The sequence below is a fragment of the Equus przewalskii genome, chromosome 31 (assembly GCF_037783145.1).
Source record: "Equus przewalskii isolate Varuska chromosome 31, EquPr2, whole genome shotgun sequence".
In the NCBI taxonomy this organism is placed as follows: Eukaryota; Metazoa; Chordata; class Mammalia; order Perissodactyla; family Equidae; genus Equus; species Equus przewalskii.
Window position 1 is genome coordinate 4,153,893 of NC_091861.1, and position 22,273 is coordinate 4,176,165.

Here is a 22,273-nt window from a genome sequence, read left to right on the forward strand (position 1 = left end):
AAACTGTCCCCTTTGAAGAAATAGGACTGGAATTTGGTGAGAAGCTAGACCTGGAGAATCTGACAGAGAAGCAAAAAGATCATGACCAAATCCACGAACACAGATGAGACTTCTAACAAGAGAGAGCGAGTGAGGGAATGGAGGGCAAAGTAACCTTAGGTGATACTCCTTAAAAAGAAGAGAAAGAAGAGGAAACGAGTCACATTCTTTAGGCTATGTCTGCTCATTGCCTGACATAAAAAGTGGGGCCTTATTATCCTTCATCTCATTGACATCCCTCTTGTCCTACACAGTGCCTCTGTTACCTCACAAAGATGAGGTCCTCCTACTCAATGTGCATAAAAAACCCCAATTATTATGGCGTCAGCTTTTGGGAAAAGAAAAGAGCTTTATTGTGAGATCAATCTGCAAGGAGACAGGAGGCATATGCTCTTAGATCTGTCTCCTTGATGTAGGGCTTGGGGCAAAATTTATAGGACAAAGGGGCAGAGTGGTCTAAAGCGTGGACACGATGGATGATTGGAGGTAAGGAGAAGTGAGGTAACTGATGATCTGTGCATGTGTAGTCAAGCTTCTTGGCTCTTCATAGGACGCATGTTCACAAAATGGTGGCGTTAGCATGAACTGAGAGTTGAGTTCTCAGCCCTTTGATGTCAAAAGGGTCACTTATCAGCCATTTGCGCAGGTCTAGTTGATGGGTTGGTGGTCTCAACCAGCCTGAGCTGGACAAGGGGGGGACTCTCAGATCCTGAAAAACCACTCTTAATTACTCTGTTGATAAGATGGGGTCAGTTGAACTGGTCCTAGTGGGCCCGTGGTTATACCCCTAACACTTCCCTCCTCCTGCGCCTCTCTACTCTTTGAGCAGTGCCACTTCTGATGAAGCACGGATGGCCTGAACTGCACCTCCAGTTCCAATTCCTGAAGGGAAGCAGAGTGTGTTTACTAACCAGGCACACAGAATGTCTTCCTAACCCCCACCTCCATCTTTAAAATTCTGCTGCCGGGACATTCTTCATCTAACAAGACCATAGCTCTGTAAGAGGATGAAATCGTTAATGTGTGGGGAGGAGATACTGGATACCAAATTATGAATTGGGTGTCTAATCAAGGCTGGAAACTTTAAATTTTATGTTTGAAAGTCTAGCAAAAAGGTTTGAGAGTTATCTAAATATTTACATCTGTAGTTTCTTGCTTTCTGTTTTTGTTTTTGTGGTGGTATATATTTTTTAAAATTTTTGTTTTATTTGAGGAGCCAAAAAATATACAACTTGTATTACGATAGGCACCACACGTCTATTTTTCCACGAACTAGAAGGCACTCTGTTGATGAGGTCTATTTCTGGATGTGTCCTGGAATTCTGTAAGCTAAATATTAAAATTCTTGATTCTCATTCTTTGAAAAAATGAGCTCCCTAAGTTAAGGATATGTGGACAAGTTACAGACAGTATTTATATCATGAAATATATGGATATGAAATATCAAGTATTATGGGGCCCAACTTAGATTAATTGAATCCCATTATAATATGGTTTACTATAACATAGTAGAAGCATATTGCCAGTTTCTGACTCCAAAAGTCTAAACCCAACAGAATAATCTCATTGTTGATTAGCCTGTAAGGTGTGGGTTGGTCCTGTGATCCACTGCATGGATTAAAAAATGATATTAATCTCTGGAAAACTTTACATTATATGATAAGATTATAGACATAAATTAGAAACATTAACGTAAAGTCAACGAGGGCAATATGAAGTAACTCCAAAATTGAGGTGAAAGGGGGTTTTGCATAAAATTACTAAAATGGGCCATTGTGAAATCAAAAGCCCAGTGTTACTGTAACAATCAGACCACCATAGGAGAAAATGTGCCCAGTGGTCTACAGACCACCCTGACTTTTTTTTCCTTCCTGCAATAGACAAACAGGGTTGATTCCCCAGCCTAACGAATCTCCATAGTGGTCGAGTGTGAGAATTTTCCTGATCTTCTTTGGCGAGGATATCTGATAGAGTTGCTACAGTCATGTGCAAACATCATAAACTTCCCAGAGCTTATTGTCTCCTTGATTCAACAGAACTGACCAGACAGGTGTCATTTGATATTTAAAATGTGATACATTCGAAAAAGCTAATTATAGCATATTTCTATATTGACTTATTTTTCACATTGTGCAAACTCCCAAAGAAACAAAGGAAAAAACAGTGAAAAAGATCTCTCTTTCACCTACCCCGTGGCCCACCAGTTTCTCTTCTCCAGAAGCAACTAATACTAGCAGTTTCTTGTGAATGTCTCGGGATATTCTAGGCACATTAATTTCTGGATTCAGTAATCACATCATCCTCATTCTTACATAAAGGGGAGTGCCTTATACACATTGTTTTGCTTCCTGATTTTGTTCGCACAAAAATGACAAAGATATAAGCTTTTAAACGGATTTTTCCCCTTAAAATGTTGTACATCTTCTATCTCAGTACATAAAGTGCTTTCTTTTTTTAAAAGTGCATTCTTTCTTTTTAAAAGCCTGCATATGACCTTATTATTCAGAAGTTTCCAACATTTTGCTATTACAAATACTTATTGTCACTTTCTAATACATTTAAAACACAGTTGGGCCAGTTTCTCTTTTCACAGCCCTTTTTGTCCCCAAACTGTTCATGGCTGTTCTTGTTCGTTTATTTTTATGTTTTAACTTTAAAGTCAGCTTCTGCAGTTCTCACACCCTGCACACCCCCAAAACACCTATTCTGTTGGTATTTCTATCTGCGTTGCATTAAACTTATAGACTCATTTAGGGAGTACTGACATTGTAGGTGATATGCCTATTTTTTGTGTCTCACTTATTTTCACATAGATCTTACACATTTCCTACTGTATTCATTCCAAGCTTCATCTTTTTTGGTTACTACCTAAAGTGGTATCGTTTCGACACTGTTTGTACATATCAAATTTCTTGATTTCTGTATGTTAATCTTTTGCCTAGTTAATTTACCACATTCTGTTATCACGGCTAGTGATTTTTTGATTATTTTCCAGGTATATAATCTAATAAACAGCAAATAAAAATTATTTTACCTCCTCTCTTTCAATTTTATATCTTTAGGTTTTTTTCTTTCACTGTCAGAAGAGTGATAAATAGCAAAGGTGAAAGTAGACATCCTGGTCTTGTCCCTATTTTTTTTTTTTTTGAGGAAGATTAGCCCTGAGCTAACTACTGCCAGTCCTCCTCTTTTTGCTGAGGAAGTCTGGCCCTGAGCTAACATCCACGCCCATCTTCTTCTACTTTATACATGGGACACCTACCACAGCATAGCTTTTGCCAAGGGGTGCCATGTCCACACCCGGGATCCGAACTGGCGAACCCTGGCCTGCCGAGAAGCAGAACGTGTGAACTTAACTGCTGCACCACCAGGTCGGCTCCTCTTGTCCCTATTGTTAATGGGAACATTTCTAATGCTCCCATTATGCTCCAGGCTGACTTTGCCTTGAGGTATTTCATCATTTAAGGACCTACTCATGTCATTCAGACTTTTTCCATCAAAAATGATGCTGAATTGCTTGAATGAATTTTTAGCAGTTGGAGGATAGACGTCTTTTTGCAAATCCAACTTGTCTGTTCAATTTCTCATTTAGGCCTCTTCCCTGCTTCTAAAAAAATAAACCACATAGGGGGAAGCTGCTAATACCAATTGGTGTACCGAGGTCCATTATTGCAAACGCAGGCTTTGGGAGGTCACAACTAAGGCTATGACCTCACCTTGGTGAAGTGAATGAACTTTGCTGGCTTTTTCTGAGATGTGCCTCGACGAGCATCCTCTCTCAGCCTCCTCCCACACCCACACAGTTGGAAGATCTTCCATATATTTTGTGGTTTGGGTTTTCGATACCTCTAATTTTAATCAAAGATGTAGTTTGCATTTTTGCTCCCTTTTGCTTGGGGATGATTTCTGAGAGGAGAAGGGGTAAATGCTCCCTTTATCACACCATTTTAAAACATTAAACTTCCTCCTATTGCTTTTGATTATATAATTGAAGACATATTTCATGGGAAACAAATCCCAAAAAATACAACCTCCAAAGGTCTGAGTTTACTAATTGGCTGGGAAGTGGAAATGATAATGACAAGCTGGCGTAACACGAGCAATGGTTGCACAGGGTTTCTAGAGCCTGTTAGCAACAATTCCTTCCCCAAGTCCTCCTGTCTACCATCCACAATCATTTCTCTTTTTACCATACTTTGTTTTTTCTTACCTTTCTGGCCTTTAGTTGAATTGATCCTTTTTAAAAATTCCCTCTTTTTAAATTATTTCTATTCTTTTAAAGAATATCCCGAAAATTTTAACATATTTATTTCATATTTTTTGTAACAAAGTCTAAACCTAGTCAATATCATGGTCTTCTCCCTGTCTTTTTTTCATCATAGCACCTAAAGCTTACATAGCACATGTACATAGGGTGAGCAGCATTTGCACGGGGATGATACCGGCTTATGGAGGTTTTCCTGGCATAATACTTTCTCTCTGAAAGATATTCTGGTTTGAAGAATAAATTTTTGGTCACCCTCCTTAAAATATCATAGCATCTGACGCTATTTTACATAATTTTTTGTTTGTTGCCCTCACTGGAATGTAAGTTCCATGAGGACTGAACATTTTTCTGCTTGTCCACTACTCCCCAAGCCTACAACAGTTTCTGGCACATATTAACCACTCTATACACATTTTGTGAATTAAATGAGTGCGTAGACTAAGGCAAGGTCCTTAGCATGCTTGAATTATCCCCTGAATTTCTCCCAGCCATCTTGTTATTACCTAACATTTTAGCTCCCTTTGTAAACACAAACATTAGGCATAGTTGTCATTGTTCACCATCTTGAGTTGGTTTGTCTCACCAATTTCTGTGCTCTCTGTGATTTCTTATATCCGAACCCTTCACTGTCTCCAGGTTTTTCCCTTGCTGAAATATGCCCTTTAGCAGACCTTTGTGTAAGGTGTTTATGTAGCAAACTCTTAGTTTTTATATGTCTGAAAATATTCATCTCCCCTTCCATGTGAATGATGCTTCAGCTGGGTATAGTGGTCTCGATTCACTGCTTTTCCTTACACAATCTGAAGATAAGACTTACTATTTGCTCACATACTTGTTGCTGAAGACAAATCTGCACTCAGTATTATCATCATTCCATTGTAGGTGATGTGACCTTATGTTACAGAAACCAAAGTGGGTTCCCTCCACCAGAAGTAGTTGTCACACAGTACGGTGTATTTACAGCAAATGGGAGACCATGCAGAATCATTTCCAGAGTCATGGTGTCCCCAAACAAAGGGAAACAGGGACATTTATTTTGGATGGGGAATGAATAGTCAAACGGGAGAAGCAGGCATTCTCTTGCGCAGGCTCAGGTGGAACCATGCTTCCGTATATGCTGCAGGTTACGGTAACAAGGCCTAAGCTCCTCCTGGAGAGATCTTAGCATTCAAAATAAGACAAAGGAGATAGGTGCAGCTCCTGTGGAGGCCTGGTCTGGTGATTGCATCTCCTCAACATAAGGGAAAAAAATTTGGAAAAATAGTTAAATTCTTCTGAACCCACCCTTAAGTTCCTCAGGGCAATTAGTTGGTGACACTTTCTTTCTGCGGGTTTTGAAAATTTCTCTTTATCTGGCTAGAGATTCACTTTGACTTTTCTAGGTTCAAATTTATTGGTATTTATCCTGCCTGGCACTTATTTTGCATTTTTAAGCAGATGATTCATGTCTTTCTGATTTTAGAAATTCTCAGCCACTGTTTCTTCAATCCACTGTCTCTGCCGTTTCCTTTAGTTTCTCCCTATGGGATGCTTCTCAAGTTGGAGTCTCTCAGCCTATCCTGTATCTCTTGTAATTTCTCTTACACATTTAAAAATACTTTCTCTGTGATATGACGTCAGTGAATTCCTTAGCACTACCTTCCAAATCACTAATTGTCTCTTAATTTGTGTCTATCTAGAATTATGCACTTACATAATTTTTTCTATTTCAATGATTATATATTTCAAATTCTTTGCAGGTGCTAAAGATAATTATTATTACGTCATTTAAATTTTGCCCTCTGGTTGCATCTTTGAAGGTGAGTTCACTTCTGTTTATTGGGTCCATTTATTCTTTCTTATTGCCAATTTTCCTCGTGCTTTAGGAAAGCTGGTTTGCAGACCCACCTCGGGAGGGTGCTCACACTTTCTCCTCTTACCTCTTTATATCTAGTCATTTTCTGCCCTTTCCATCCATTCCCAGTCCAGAACCAGGCTTTTTTGGTGGCACCGGGCTCCTGTGTGGCAGTGGCATTGGAGACATTGCAGATGTAGACTTGGGCCATCAAGTTAGCTGGCCTGTTTGCCCCACTGGGCTTTCTCCTGCCACCACATGCTGCTTTGTTAGCATCTCCACTGGCAGCCACTGAAGCTGTTTTCAGTTGACTTTCCCTGGTAGGTAAGCCCCACATCCGTGGTAGTGAGCTTGGTTTGGTTTCCCTCCCAAAATGGAGCATGATTAGTTCGCATTACCCTCTAGGGAGATTCCTCTCTCCCTCCCTCATTACTGGTTTGTTCTCTATTGTTCTCTTAGTAGGTAGGAAAGGAGTGTTAAAACCTCCAACTATGATTATGGAATTATTTCTTCCTTAATTCGATCAAATTTCACTTCATTAATTTCAAAGCTGTTATCAACACACATGCATTTATGACTACTTGTGTCTTTCTAACTAAAGTGTTTTTAGCAGACACCATAATCTGCCTTTTACAGTGTTTAGCCCATTTATATGTAATTATTGAAAAGGTTTTGTTTACGACTACCATCTTGCTGTTTGTCCTTTGTCCCTTCTAATTTTGTTGTCCCTGATCCTCCTTTCCTGTCCTCTTTTGAACTATTCGAGTACACTTTGAATTCCATGTTAATGCATCTACTGGCTTTTTAGTTATACTTCTTTCCATCGCTTTTTAGTGGCTGCACTCATGGTTCTAACATGCACTGTCAGAGTTTACATCCTTCACTTTGCACAGCCTGTTGGAGTTAATATTGTCCCACTTCATGTAAAATGCAGAAATCTTGCAAGTTCTTCCCCCCCCCGTGCCATCCTTTATAATTGCCTTATGTATTAATTTACATATGTTATAAACTCTTCAAGACAAATGCTGTATATTTTTTGCTTTAAACTGTGAGCGTTTAAAAGAAATTAAAAGCAAAATCACTAGTTTTTTATATTCTCCTAGGCATTTACTACTTCCGGTACTTAGTATTCCTTCCTGAAGATACACGTTTTCCTTTGCTTTCATGTCCCTTCAACGTGAAGCACTTTCTTTAACACTCCTGCAGTACAGGTGTGCTGGTGCCAAATATCGTCGTTTTCTTATACATGCAAATGTCTTTATTTCACCTTCACTCTTGAAGTATCTTTTCATAGGATACAGAATTCTAGTTGACAGGGTCTCTCCCCTGCCAGGACTTTAAAGATATTGTCCCCCTGTCTTCTGGCTGGTCTGGCAGATGCTGGCTGTCTCGTGCAGCACCATCACTGAAGCCAGGCCACTCTTGTCTTACAAGTTCAACTCCCCCCACCGCAGAATCTGCCTCCTTTGTTCATTGTCCAGAGCCTCCAACTGGTTGCTTTCATATTTTCTTTAGAGTTTATAGTTACCTCTTTTCTACATTGCTCCCCAGAGTTTTAAATAGAAAACTGAATAAATCACTCCATTCCATATAGTGTATTCCATTTATTATTTACACGTATTATGTTTGAAGGGCAATAGGGAGGTGTCAGTGGGGAGAGTCTCTTCTTGAAGTGCTGTTTACTTTGACTTCTGCAATTTTACTTCTCTGTGGTTCTCAGCTTTTAATTCCTTGGCTAATCTTCCTGAGGTTTCTTTTATGACCTATTTCTTTTTCTCTTTTAAACACTGGTTTAACCTGACCTCAATTAGTTTTCTTTTTTTAATCTATTCCTGATTTCCTAGGCAATTCCAACAATCTACTTGATTTCAACTACCTCCTGAATGCAGATGGTTCTTACATCAAAATGTCCAGAATTGAAGCTCTCTCATGAGTTCCTGATCAATATCCTCCATCTAATAGAAACATCCAACTGGGCGTCCAGCACACATTATGGATCCTTCATTCCCCTTCTCTCTGGAACTTCTCCTTTCTCTTCCTCTCATTTATTTAGTCACTACATCAATCAATCTTTATTGAGTACCACATACTGCATTTAATGTTACAGATTTAGAACTGAGGGAAAAAAGCCTTTATCTTTCTGGATTTAAATTTGAGTGGGTGGCAGACCATACACTAAAACCACGTAACTATACGCTAGCAACAGGCAGTGATAAGTGCTAGGAAGAAAATGAAGCCCCAAGCCCTCCCCCACTTAATCTGTATCAAATGAATTTTTGCACCTAATTTCTAACTTTTGGAAAAAGGATTTCTCAAATATTAATATATTGGTGTTCATAAGTGGAAAATACTTCTTCCTTCAAATTGCATAAGGAAAATTTCAACCTTTATCCAAAATGTTTTGATGTAGCAGAATGATTACCTCTAAAAATAAGCATTCCTCAAATAGTTAAGTATTTACTGTTAACAACTGTTAAGTCTGAAATAAGAACTTTTAAAAATCTTCAAATGCGGAGAATCTAACTTATTTCCCCCCAGTGTAAAGTATGATGGCTGCATTTTGCAAGTATCCTTAGGCAATATGCAAACAATAGGCATAAAACTCTTTTATTATTCATTTTATTTTCATATAAATTAACATCCTAGAAAAATTGAAATAGAAACACTAAATACAGTATTGCACATAGCGATCTTTGTTAAATGCCCTATTATTTCATTGAAGGATGGTAATATACACATTGAAGAGCCTGAAGGGGACAGGAAAACTACAAAACAACAACTAAAAAACCACTACTGTTCCTTTGCACTTAAACTACAAACTAAAAGGTAAGAGACCATATTTTACATAAATACAAACAAAGTTATGATTCAGAACATGTTCTAAAATTTTAAGTTGCTTTCCATAATTGGTTTTCAATAGCAATAAATTCTCCTCTGTGTCCACAACCATAACTCCCAACAAATATCATTAAAAGAATCAAAAAAACAAGCCATTAATGTTAGACAGAACCATCGCAATGCATCATGAGCTGACTTTAAAGAACTCTCAGAAAGAGTGAGAGATACACTTTTCCTCCCTCAAAGTAAAGTAAAATAAAATGCTTTCCTAGCCTCCTTGAGACACTGAATCACGACATACTCATTTTACAGCTTTGAATCACCTGCCGTAACACATCAAGCCAACCCCAGCCATGTCACAACACTCAGGCAGGTATGTTTAATGAAGAGGTTCCAGAGAGATTCCAATCCATCCAAAACCTTATTATTATCATTTTTTGCCAATAATTAGTCATGTTTGGCAATTTTATGAGCATCATTTATTTAAATTCCTTCAAAATATTGAGTCATGTTTTCTTTGTGAAGGGCAATGGTAAATGCTATAGAGTGGAAAATCTTTAGTTCAATTTACTTTTGCTGCAATTCTGTTCTCAAAGAACGAAGTCTGATGAAAGCCTTCATTAAACTTAAAACTCTGGCTCCTGCCTATATGAAATGATTTATAGGGAAGGGTTTTCCTTCTGCTGTATTTTTTTCTATTGATTATCTGACTTGAGTAAAAAAATGATTATCTTCTTTCACAAATATATAGTTATGGAGAGCAACCCAACAGTTGGGAAAGCCTTGATTATGAGATATAAATGGTACTTAAATTTTAAAATAGAAAATTTATATTGTAGACATGAAACTGATACAAACAATTCACTAGAAATAACATTGTAACCATAAGTCTAAACGCAGTGATGGGGAGCACTGGTTGTCAGTGGAATGGGAGGTGTTCTGCTGTGAGAGGGAATATCCCACAAAAGTAAATTTCAGGTTAATGTTTAGCATGTTCAGAATGAATGCAGATACTGCCTCTTACAACATGCTGTTTTGGTCTATTGGTATAATACCATAAACTTGACAAAAAAGAAAAGGTGTTAAATTCTCCACTGGTCTACTGCTTTTGCATTTTTATATGAATGTACAATAAAATTCAACCATCAGTGAACTGTCCAGAAAACACAAAGATTATGCAAGAGGTCAAGAAGAAAGACGATCAAAACGGTGCAGGTTCCTCCCCGCCCTCAGGTCAGCTGAATGTTGTGGAAGTGGCTGCAGGGACTCGTTTTCGCTCTGCTTTTCATTGTTCAGGTTTTCATGCTTATTTTTGCTTTCTAAAATAAAAGTACCAGATAAAAGTTACAGTTAGAAAGAAGAACTTTTAAAAAGGGATGGAATTTAGAATAGCCCACACAAGATCTTTCCCTTGTTTGGATCCAATTCTTTGGGAAAATGTTAAAGATCTACCAGCTTGTAAAGGAAAAAAAAAAATAAGTAGAATCTGCTCTATCTTTTAGAATTTTCTCCAAGACAAATCATCAAATATTTTTTAAGAAAAAAAAAAGCTTTTTAAAAGTTAGCTTCTAATCGATGTGAAAGGGTGCCAACTCACTTTTCTCGTTTCCAGTGCTGAGCACAAATATATAAATATGAAAACTGAACTGGCTGCTTCATTTCGTGGTTAATGTGATTCAACTCTCTTCCATCCTTAAAATAGCATGATTGAGGTTAACTAATAAATAATTATTTCTCCTCATTCAATACTCCTTTAAGATCGTACTTTAATCAAAAAGACAGAAAATAAACTAAACCATAATAGAATACTTGTCATTTGATAGGATTAATTTTGATACAGAGAAACTGAAGGGAAAAATATCCCTTTTTTTTTTTTTGGTGAGGAAGATTGGCCCTGAGTTAACATCTATGCCAATCTTCCTCTACTTTACATACGTGATGCTGCCACAGCATGTCTTAATGAGCAGTGTGTAAGTCCATGCCTGGGATCCAAATCTGCAAACCCCAGGCGCAGAAGTGGAGTGCATGAACTTAACTACTATGCACTGGGCCAGCCCCAAAAATATCTTTTAACTGGAGATGTAATGCCTAACTTTTTCTAAATAGGGCTGTTTAATCATATCCCCATTTGGGTTATTTTAATATCTTTTCCATTTAGATAATATTAGACATTGAATTCAAAATGCTCCTATTTGAAGGCAGAACTCAACTTTTCATTTAAAACAGCAGCATGTACTTACTCTGTGGCACCAAGCCATAATCTCTCAAATCATTGATCAAAACATTGACAGTATCACAAGGGAAAACCTGTTATCTTCACCAAGCCCTTCCCTCCCAAGGTGCACGACTTGGGCCTTTTATTTTAAAGGACGAAGTGGGCAAAGAAGAAACTTAGATTAGCTTGTTAAACTCAGTCTATTGGCTGACAGCTGTAACAGCCACCTCTGTAGAAACATCTGTGGGTACAAAGCAGGTCTGAGCCCCCTGGTCTGAGCAAAGGCCAGCACCACGCTTGGCATTTCCCATTGTGTTTTAGATCCCGGTGGGCTAATCCAGCTGTCACGGCCCCTCCGGGCTCACAGGCAGCCCAGTGCTGTGATTGCGTGCAGCGAAGAAAGTGAAGGTGGCCCCAGCTCCCCCCACACACCGTCCACATATGCATTTCCTTTGTAGATTTATCTTGATTCTTAAGCTTCAAATGCTGAATACTGAGACTCTCTTAGCCTTTGGGGCTTGATTAAAGGCATAAGGACGAGGAGATTCTTTAAGTCAGAGCTCATTATTTATTCAAACTTAAGAGGAAATTTATTAACTTATTATTATATGAGTTTCTATATATAGTGAAAACAGTGTTTAAAAGCCAAAGAAAATCACAAGTTAAAAAAAGCAAAAGTTAAATACTCACAATTCCGGAGTCATGCCTTGGTTTTATTTTATAAAGTGATTTTCCCTTCTTCTGCCTACACACCTCTTCGGCTTCTCTTACTCTGGGGGAGAGAAGACATGTATATTTAAACAAAGTCTTACTAGATCACTGCAATCCACTTTGCAGTCAACTCAAGGATCTGCATTCTTGGAGAAAATAAGATGACATACACAGCAATGTTATCCGACATTGGATTTAAAACACAGAGGCTACAGGCTAATTCATCCAGGGGTTCCTAACTTGGGAGCAAAGGATGTCGAATGGAATTGGATACAAACACATTAATATTTTTGTGTACACATTGCATCCTATATTAAAGGAGTCTTACAGACAATAAAGTAAAGAAATAGCTCTCATTTTCAGGCGAGGGTACTAGATTGGCTCCATTACATAAATCAAAAGCATTAAAATAATTAAACAAACGGTATCAGATAAAAACTCATATGCTTACTTAAAATAACTTCAGATGCACTTGTCCCCATCATACTTGCCCATGCGCGAGAGTCATTTACAATGAGCATTGGGGCAGCTTTTACAAAACTGAGCCTCATCAAGCATGGGAACCAATCATTTAATTGAAATGGAAAACAGAGAGTGAGCCATGATAACGTTTCAACACTTCTAGGATTTCGTTTTAAACTCATACTCCAAGGAGCAGACTGCAGTCACCAGAGGGGCGGTTCAAAGAGCAGGGTATTCGGGCAGAAGCTCTGCTGTAAGTCCTGGCTCTGCCCTTTGACACCGAGTGAAGCCCTCACATCACTGACCCGTATAGTCCCGCGAATTATAAAAAGGCTCAACATTATCTAATAGCATTACTACACAGTTACTGTAAAAATAAAAAAAATTCATTTAAAAAGTTCTTTATAAACTGTAAAATACTATAAAAAGTTACATATAAGTGTTTTCATTAAACAAACAGTAAGAAATCTGTAAACTGGGATCTATTAAAAAGGGGTGCCATAAGAAGGAAAATAACCTAGCAGGTTAATTTATTTTTCAGTATCGTGATTTTCCTTGGGAATTAAAAACGGACTATTTCAGGAGAAACTAAAAAGGCCATGACGTCTCAATGAAAGACTTTCTCTGTAGATCTTGAAGCCTGTTTCCTGAAAGAAATGAATTACAAACATATTTGTTCAGCCCAGTGGCAAAAGCTCTAATGATAGAATTCATCGTCTATGTGGCTGAATGAATCCCTGTTTTTAAACAATAGAATCAAACAAATAATCCAGAACTGCAGGTACAAGATTGATGTGACACTTTACCTTAAAGCAGGACAAATCAAAGTAATTCCTTCTGGACATAAAGGCCTGCTGGGTTGATATTGTTATTAATTCCAGAAAATGATGACAATTTAGAAGACGCTCCATTGTTTCCACTCTTACTACTTTCCACCCAAGCCATAAATTGCCTTTAATCCTTCTTCCAAACATTTGAAGACAAAAACATTTTCTCTATAACAAACCGAGGACTGCAGAGTTCCCATCTTCCTCTGAAATAGCTGCCAGTAAATTTAAGTTGAAGTATTTGGACAGGGAATTAAGGAAATTTTTTTTAGCACTTAGCCAAAATCCAGTAGATCCCCTGTTCAATTTCCTTGGAGCTCTGTAAAGCATTTCATGACATTTAAAAAAATGTACTTCACAACTATTTAGATCACCAGAGCATCTTAATTTTCTCACTCTCCTATTTATTTTGCTCTGAAAACACATTTTTATAAGCATCCTAGGAAGCTGAGTCTAATACTCACATATTTAATTTTACACAAAAACAAAGTCAGCCATTCCTTATGGCAGAGATGACGAAAACCGAGGAGCGTGTGCGTCAAAGATGCCGCCCAGGATCTTTCAGCTCATCCATTCACTTGACAATCATTTATGGAGCAGTAAGTCCCAGTCGGGCGCTGGGCTTGGCTCAATTTTATAAGGACAATTAAACTCAATGTCTAACAGGAGAGAGACACACGCAAGCAAGTAAATTACAAGGGTGCGTCAAGCACAGCCACCTAGGCTTGCAGAGGGCCAGCTGTGCCCCACAGGAGGCTCCTGGGGTTGGGGGGTACGGGTTGTAGAAACCTTTCTGGAGCAGGTGGATGGCTGAACCTCGTTTCAAAGAGAAATCTTAATTTTCCAGACTTTTCTTGTAAGGGGAAAGGGGACTGAGGGTGAAAGAAGAGAGCTATACACAGAGTACCACATGCACAGGCCCAGCTAAAGTCAAAGACACCACAGCGAGCTGAAGGGGCTGTGAACATATCTCCCTTCACTGCCACTGGACCCACGCTACTCAGGGGCAAAGTTCAAACTGGCCTTCTGGTTTATGCTTCAGTTTCTTCTGCACCTGACTCAAGTGGGGTAGTCACTGCGTCTTAAGCACCTCCAGCTATGCACCAGAATCTTGAGCACTCGCTCTTCAAAGAATCATGGGGGATCTCTTCAGATGCAGCTCTCCAGGCCCTTGCTTCTGTATTCTGTATTCTGCTCTGGGATGCATTGATAAGCGGCACCCAGAAGAATCGGCTGCAGGCAGCTGGTGGGCCACGCTCTGAGAAACTGTGCCTGGAGCCGAGGCATTCTCCCCAAAGCCCAGCCTGGGCAGCCACGCTGCGCCCCTGGACCACCACTTCCTCACCCCTCTCTGTCCATGGCCACAGCCCCAGAGAGCGAAAACGTGCTCCCTTCAGCACTTGGTGAATCCCACCCCTCCCAGCTTCCTAGCAAATGCTGCTTCTTCCAAAAGCCAATTTCATTTCAACAAAACCCTGACAAGAAATTTTTTCAACACTTTAGGGAGGAAAAAAGAATGTGTCCCTGGAGGTGAGATACACTGCCAGAGTTGGCAGAAATAAGAAAGATAATGAGGGAGAAGCCGGGATGGCGGGGCCGAGGCAGCTGTCTGTCCGAGCGTCATCCCTCGGGCCCTCCATCGTGGCAGCGCTGTCAGCTCCGAGTTCAGGCCTCTTGAGTAACTACTCATACATGTTCCACCCCCTTCCCCTCCTGCCTCACCCTTCCTCCAGTGATGCCTAAAATTTCCCAAACTGAGTAAGAAAACGATGTTCATCTCATAACATCAAAGGCTGTAAGTGAAAGGCATGGTGGCAACAACATTTCAAACAATAAATAACAATGAGCAATACACCCTGCTGTAAGAGGAGGAGGGGAATAAAATGAGAGACAATTCTTCGTTTACAAAGAGAGACAGCAGTCACCACGAGGAGAGAGGACACCACAGCTGGGCTGCAGGACTCGGTCCTTGGCGTCCAGCTCTCGGCAGGTTGGCAGGTCTGCGCCCGGCAGACACGCCCGGGTGCTCCCTGAAGCTGCGCTCTTCCTCGGGGGCTCCAGGCGCCCGAGGCCACCGCCAGGGCATTTGTCAATAAGACCGAGCACTAGGAGAGAACTAACAAGGCAGGGGAAAATTTGCGGATGACATCTTTGATAAGTTTATTCTAACAGTCGAGACTTCTAGTCAGCCACCTCGACGACAGACGGAAAATATGGTCAAAACCAAAGCATATAATAATGAAAAGAAAGTTCTTCACTCATCACTTTTAGTGGTTTTGGAAAACAACACAGAAAGCAGAGACTAGAAAACAGGAAATGTCACATTATTTTTTAGACAGAAGAGGAGGATACTAAACAGTATACAGTGGCTGTGAGAGTTGTTTATGTGCCTATTTTGCAGTAATGTGAAACTTTAGAAACAAAACTATGTTGAACAAATTCCGAAAGTATATGCTTATCCATTAAATGGAGGACCAAAGGTAATCAAAGAATACGAGGGCTTCTTTATCTTTCAAGGGAGAGTTTAGTTATAGGAAATGACCAGAAGGCACGTGGAAGCGGTTTGTCAACAGAGCAGGGGACCAATGTGAGCAACACGGCTTTTGTCACAAGCAAAGTTTCGCTCTGGCAGTAGTCACCGAGAGTGAATGACGGACACCCAGAGAATGGGACCTTGTGCCATTCAAGGGCCAACCTTCTTATCACCAATTGTGAATGAAGTCTTTTTGAAAAAACTAACCTTGAAATTTTTTAACTGTCTGAATTTCCCTGGCGGCCTCGCCCTCGCGCCCCCGCCCTGCTGTAATGGCTGATGCAGGCCTCCTCAGGCCACCACGGCCGGGCCACCCTGCACCCAATTTACATCCCATCCCCTTCCTAAGTTTTGCTTCTGTCTAGGACGGCAGGTTGTGATCACTTCTCGCCAGCGCCAGCATGCCTGCCTTAAGCAGAGCCTCTGCCTTCTTTTAATAATTTCTGTCTTCTCGAGAGAGGAAAGCCAGCGAAGTAAGTAATTTCGGTGGGCCTCCAATTACAGCAATAACTCCGAGTTGAGCTTGAGCTAAAGAAGAAGGTTCCTGGACTTGGAGGCAGTAATTTCAGCTGTCACGGGGCTTCCCCTCCCGCTGCACCTCCCACATACCTCAGGTTTCGCAGCTGTGTCTGCAAGGTTAGGCAGGCCAGAAGTCTGACTTACAGATAGGTAGTGTAAGAGTCTAAGGTGTTGCAAAGGTCGCTATATTGCACCACCCAACCTGCTTTATTCAGCAAGTTGCCCATGAGGACAGAAAGTAATACTGGAAAGAACGTAAAACCTGAAACTCAAGCTTATCAAGGTAAAGAAGTGTGACACCATTAACCGGTACTGGCAGATTCTGCGATGCTACAACCACCCACAGGATAAGAAGAGAGGGATTTAGTGAGGAATATGACTACGAGATCATCCCTCGGGTGAATCGTTTTCTAGGGCCTGCGCAAAAATGACCAGAGGAAAACAAAACATCTCTAAGTACTAAAGTTTAAATTTATTTAAAAAAAAACTCGTATTACATTTATGTACTAAAGTGTAACCTAAAAAACTAGTTAAATTTCAATACGTCTCTACAGATTTTTTATTCCTTACATGCCAAACACTGGAAGTTGTAACAACTTCATTTAGTTTTAAGATATTAAGCTTAGAAGTAAATTATAAGCATAGAAAATGTGAGTCTAGGAGATTGAGAATATATTATAGAGAAGACAATGGTAAGTGATAGAATGAAAAATACTTTTTATCACAGAATTTGTTGAAACTAGGTTAAATTCCAAATATTATATTTATTTTGGTATTTTTAAAACAAATGGAAAGTTTTTCAAATTTTGTCCTTAGAAGAACTGGGCTCATCTACACCAGCGTTATTCTAAACAAAGAGAGTGTTTTCTTATTTCTCTCCTAATAAAGATGTATTTTCTCTGCACTTTCCCTCCCTCACCCCAGACCCATTTATTGTCAGGCAAACATATACAGAAAGTTCAGTGTGATTAAGTTTAAAGACAGTGTGCGAGATGAATAAGGGAGATAGCCTCTGGCACAGATACAGAGAAAGGAAACCAGACATCCCTGCAGCCCGCAGGCAGAATAATTTTTATCTACCTTCTAGACCAAACGCCGGGCTGGCCACAGTCTTATCAAGAAAACAGATAGGCTCCCGTCATTCAGTCGAATGAGAAAGGGGGCCATTCGTCTGCCACTAAGCATTAATAATTTGGTCTAAACAAATAGCTGTGGCAGACGGATTCATTTCCTGCTGGCTCCAACCCGGCTTGCTGGGAGCAGCCTGATTCCTTACTGGAGTCTACAGCCGTGAGGGACTTAAGTGCAGCCTGGCGCTGGGATGTCACATGTCTGAGGTCCTGAGACGGCGGACATGGACCTTCTAACAACAAGCTAAGAGTTGGCGTGATTATCATTATGACCAGTTCACAATGTACTTCACTGAAACACAACACCACCCTCAAGAGAAAGGGAAAAAAAGACAAACACACACACACACATAGTTGTGGGTCTCTCGCCAGGTAAAGACGGATGTATTAGAGGCCATGTGGAATTAAAGATGATTTGAGGAGGGGGTTGTTCCTGGCTTTGTCCTCTCTCCTTTATAATCTCAGTGATTTAAAATACACACACACAAACCCACAAAACCCCTGAAAATATAATGAGAACAATCGACCAAAATGTCCCTCACCATTACCTCAAGTGGAAAGAACTTAAGTTTCCTCAGGCACATATTTCAGACTTTGAGATGAATTTCTGAATTTCAGTCCTGACAACCTCCGACTTTTTCAGAGAAAACCTCAAATGCTTACGGAGAGCAATCAGAATGAGCGCAAAGGAGCTCCTGACTCAAGGAAAACAAGCTTTAAAAAAACCTTCGAGTTGCTTGACGTGACAGGAATGTGGCTCAGTGACGGACACCAAGAGCTGAAGGAGGACGTGCTGTACAGTCCAGAGGGCCCGGCCCCACTCACTGGGGCTGTGGGGCCAACAGAGATGACTTATACACCTCGTAGTCCCCTCACTTCACTGTAATCCACGAGGGAAGCCTGCCACTTTTATCAAAAATATGAGCTGAATTTTGAGGAATATTCGTAGTCCAAAATCTAGGATTCCACGACAATTAGACACACATGTTCTATGTTCTAAAAACCACAAATACATTCTTCTCATGAACATAAAGCCAATAAGCAGAGATGGTGTACATCAGTGTTTCTTGAAACTATTTTTGTGGAGTATACATGGGTGAAAAAAGATGTCATTTATTCGAAGGAAACACATTTCAACCAATCCACTCAATTTCTTATAGTCTGAATCTCTTTGATGACTGTCTGAGAGTCTATAAATGCAGAATATTATAACTCATGAATGAGCTACCTCAGAAGAAAGCTTTTCCCCATAGTCTTGGAATGGTTATCGGTGAGGAAAGATGAGGAGCATTTCAGAGCAAACAAAACAAAAAATTCACACACACACACACACACACACACACACACACAACACATCATTATTCACATCAGCCTCTCCACTGAGTCAAAAAGCTGTCAATTCTTTCCTAAGTGGCAAATCCACCTCCACCAGTGTTTTCTAGTCCTTACTCTCGTCCACCATGCTAATGACTGATAGGGTTAGTTCACTAGTCACTAATTCTTTAAGTTCTCTTATCCTTTGGTCCTCAGAGAACTTGTGAGTTTTCCAGCTATCTTTCTTTACATGCTTCCTTAATCTCTTTTGCTGCTTATTTGTTAACCCTCACCCCAATGCTATTTCCCCCCCAGGGCTCTAATCTTGACTCTAGTATCCACAGGAAAGCTCCCCTTTATAATCCCAACTATCGCTGCTGTGCTGAAGACGCTCGGATGCATACCTCTAGCTCTGACCTTTCCCCCAAGCTCCAGCTCCTAGTGGACATTCTTCTCCTCTCCCCACCTGGGCCTTGGTTAAGAACATAGCCCTTCACTCTCCAAACTCTGTCTCCCCGTCTTCACCACCCCCTCCAAGCATATGCAAATGGTTAACAAGTTCTGTTATTAATTATTCCTTAGTAACGATTTTAAAATCTGTCCCAACCTCTCTAATTCCATCGTCCCTGATTACTTTTCAAGCCCCCTCCTTGTGTCACCTGAACCACTGGCATCCCCTGCAGACAGGCTTCCACGTGGGTCTAATCCATCCTTCACAAATGTCCTAAACGTGGGAATCACCTGAACCAATTACCCGTTTGTCAAGAAAAAACTGTTCAAGTTCCTGAGTGAGGTATTCAAGGCCATTTACAACTAACCTATTTTCTCTTCAGTCTCTACAACGTTCCATGGGCTCCAGCCATCCGGAACCATTCCCCACTCCTACGGAGGTCTTTGCTAAATCTGTTCCTCTGGGACGGCCCATTCTTTTTTCTCTTCCTCCCATGGGTCCTTCAAATTCAGCTCAAAACTGGCTTCCTATGGGAAGTACTCCTGACGTGCAGGCAGGCTTATGCATGCAGTCCCCTCTGCTTTCATGACTTTCATTTTAAAGAAGACCCGTGGCTATTCATTTATCGGTCTCTGCCTTATTGAACAGGAAGCCCCTTGAGATTAGGGATCACGTGTATCACTTTGACATTGCCAGGGATAATAAAAAAGCTCACACAGGTAAGTACTCACTAGATACTAGAAAAAGAACTGACTCAGTGAGTGAATGATGACGAACAGGGACACTAAAATTAAGCTAAGAAAATCACAGAGAGAGATTTTGGCAAATAACTAGGCCTTGGATGGACATCTCTTGTTTTTGCGCCCTTCCTCTGGCAAACTCTTCAGCAGTGAGTCTGGATGTCCAATCACATTGAGTAAACTATGCAGAGTTTTATCTGACTTGACCTTTGAGTTTACTGACTTACTGTTATAATTCCATCCATAAATAACAATTTAGCTTGAATGAATGTACATAAAATTTAAAGTTATGAAATAGTAATAGTTGTTCCATCGTATAGAAAAACTAATTTTGTACACACTACATGAATCATTAGGAGCCTGCAAGGATTCAACATGAAATTGTATCAAACTAGTCTCACTAACTCTTATTAACTCGTAGGTTAGTGGAAAAGATAAATGACAGATGTAACATATCTTCATTTCAACAAAGTATTTAAAGAATCTTGAATGGGATGTCTGAGGACTAGATAGAGAGATGATGGCTAGATGAGAGGATACTTAGACGAATTTACAATGATCAAATATGCTCGACGAAGATAACAGGGTGACTTTATGTGTGGTTATGTTCTTGTTTTAAAAAGCATCACAGTTGACGGGGGTCTAAGCACAATCAACTGGTAAAATTTATATAGAGACAAATCTTTTAACCTGAGAACGAAGAAAACTGCCCTAGCAATCACAGATGTCCAAAAGTGAGTTGCTTTCTTATTTGAAGAAAATTAACATTTGCAGTGAGCCAGAGGTGTGCTACACACAGTGGGTACTCATGTGCACCACCACATTTAACCATCCGGCGACGAAGCATGAGAGATGCTGTTAGGGTATTTTAGAGACAAGGAACCTGGGACTCAGAGAGGTTCTTGAGGTCACACAATGGAAGAATGAAGAAGAAAACCCAGATATGGTTGACTTTGGAGTCTGTACTCCTTCCCTATCACGCCCACTAACAAGGGTACAAAATCACAGCTCAATGTCTAGCTATTAGTACTGTAAAAATGGTATTCCTGCGATGGGAAGTAAATTGGGATACAAGATCTTCAATTATTTCCCAAGTTCAATATCCCTTCCCCTTTAGAAAGCTTCCACAGAAAAAGCATCTTCAAAGACACTATAATGTAAGCTCTTGGAAGGCAGAGAGCGGAATGTCTTTCCTCTCCACGTGCCACACCCAGCACAGTGCCTGGCTCAGCACAATAGCAGCTGACACTTACTGAGAACTTACAGGCACTGGGCTGAGGGTTTACAGATACTATTTCCTTTAAATCTGGTAGTAACCCCAAGAGGTGGAGTCTGTTGTTACCCAGCTTTACAATGAGGAAATTGAAACTTAAAATGGTCAAATTACTTCCTTGGAGTCACACGTCAATCTGTGGCAGATCTGCAGTTCAAATGCAGACAAAGACCGATACAGACAACTGACCCCTACAGCTCTCTATCCTGCCTCTCATAATGCAAACGCACGGGAAAGACGAAACAGAGGACCATGGGGATCCTCCCTTTTCTGTTTCTTTCTATTTATATATTTACATTTATCATATATTTATATATTTACATTCATTATATTAATTTATATTTATTTTTATTTCTATTCATTCAGAAGCATTTGATTCAAAAGACTGAATCTTTTAAACTCTGATCATATAAAATGGGGCAGTTTAAAATGATTTTTGAAAAGAGAAATTATTTAGAAAAATGGGCCCATGTGTTTTATCAGATGCCAGGGAGAAGTATAACGGTTGGACAAATTTTGAACTCCGTTCAAGGAAAAGTAGCAATGGAAACACAACGGGCTATAGCGTTCATCTCTGAAAAAGGAAAATATGTAGGATGGTTTGGAGAAAACAACACTACCACCAATTTTCTTGATTCTAATTTCTAGGAGGAATTTTTACCTGGTTCTCCAAATGAGAGATGTAAACCGTAGTCAGTACAAATCTAAAAACACAGAAGATAGGTTGTCTTTCCATTTCGATGACAGTTTCCTTTGCTGTGCAGAAGCTTTTCAGTTTGATGCAGTCCCATTTGTTCATTTTTCCTTTTGTTTCCCTTGGTTGAGGAGACATTTCCAAGAAGATAGTTCTAAGACTGATGTCAAAGAGTGCACTGCCTGTATTTTGTCCTAGGAGTTTTATGGTTTTAGTTCTTACATTCAAGTCTTTAATCCATTTTGAGTTAATTTTTGGGTACGATGTAAGACAACGGTTTACTTTCATTCTTTTGCATGTGGCTGTCCAGTTTCCCCAACACCATTCATTAAAGAGACTTTTCTTTCTCCATTGTATGTTCTTGGCTCCTTTGTCAAAAATTAACTGTGTGGGTTTACTTCCAGGCTCTCAATTCTGTTCCATTGA

The 22,273-nt window shown here is 40.0% G+C and overlaps 1 protein-coding gene across 1 annotated transcript in view; it reads right to left on the reverse strand.

The window, feature by feature from the left end:
• Positions 1 to 8,743: 8,743 nt before the first annotated feature.
• FMN2 (formin 2) overlaps positions 8,744 to 22,273 on the reverse strand; it is a 342,456-nt gene continuing 328,926 nt past the window's right edge. The window contains exons 17-18 of the mRNA XM_070602584.1: positions 11,884 to 11,965; positions 8,744 to 10,297 (exon numbers count right to left, since the gene is read on the reverse strand). Of these exons, the coding sequence (XP_070458685.1) occupies positions 10,271 to 10,297; positions 11,884 to 11,965 (109 nt within the window). The 3' untranslated portion in view covers positions 8,744 to 10,270. The remainder of the gene's footprint in view (positions 10,298 to 11,883; positions 11,966 to 22,273) is intronic.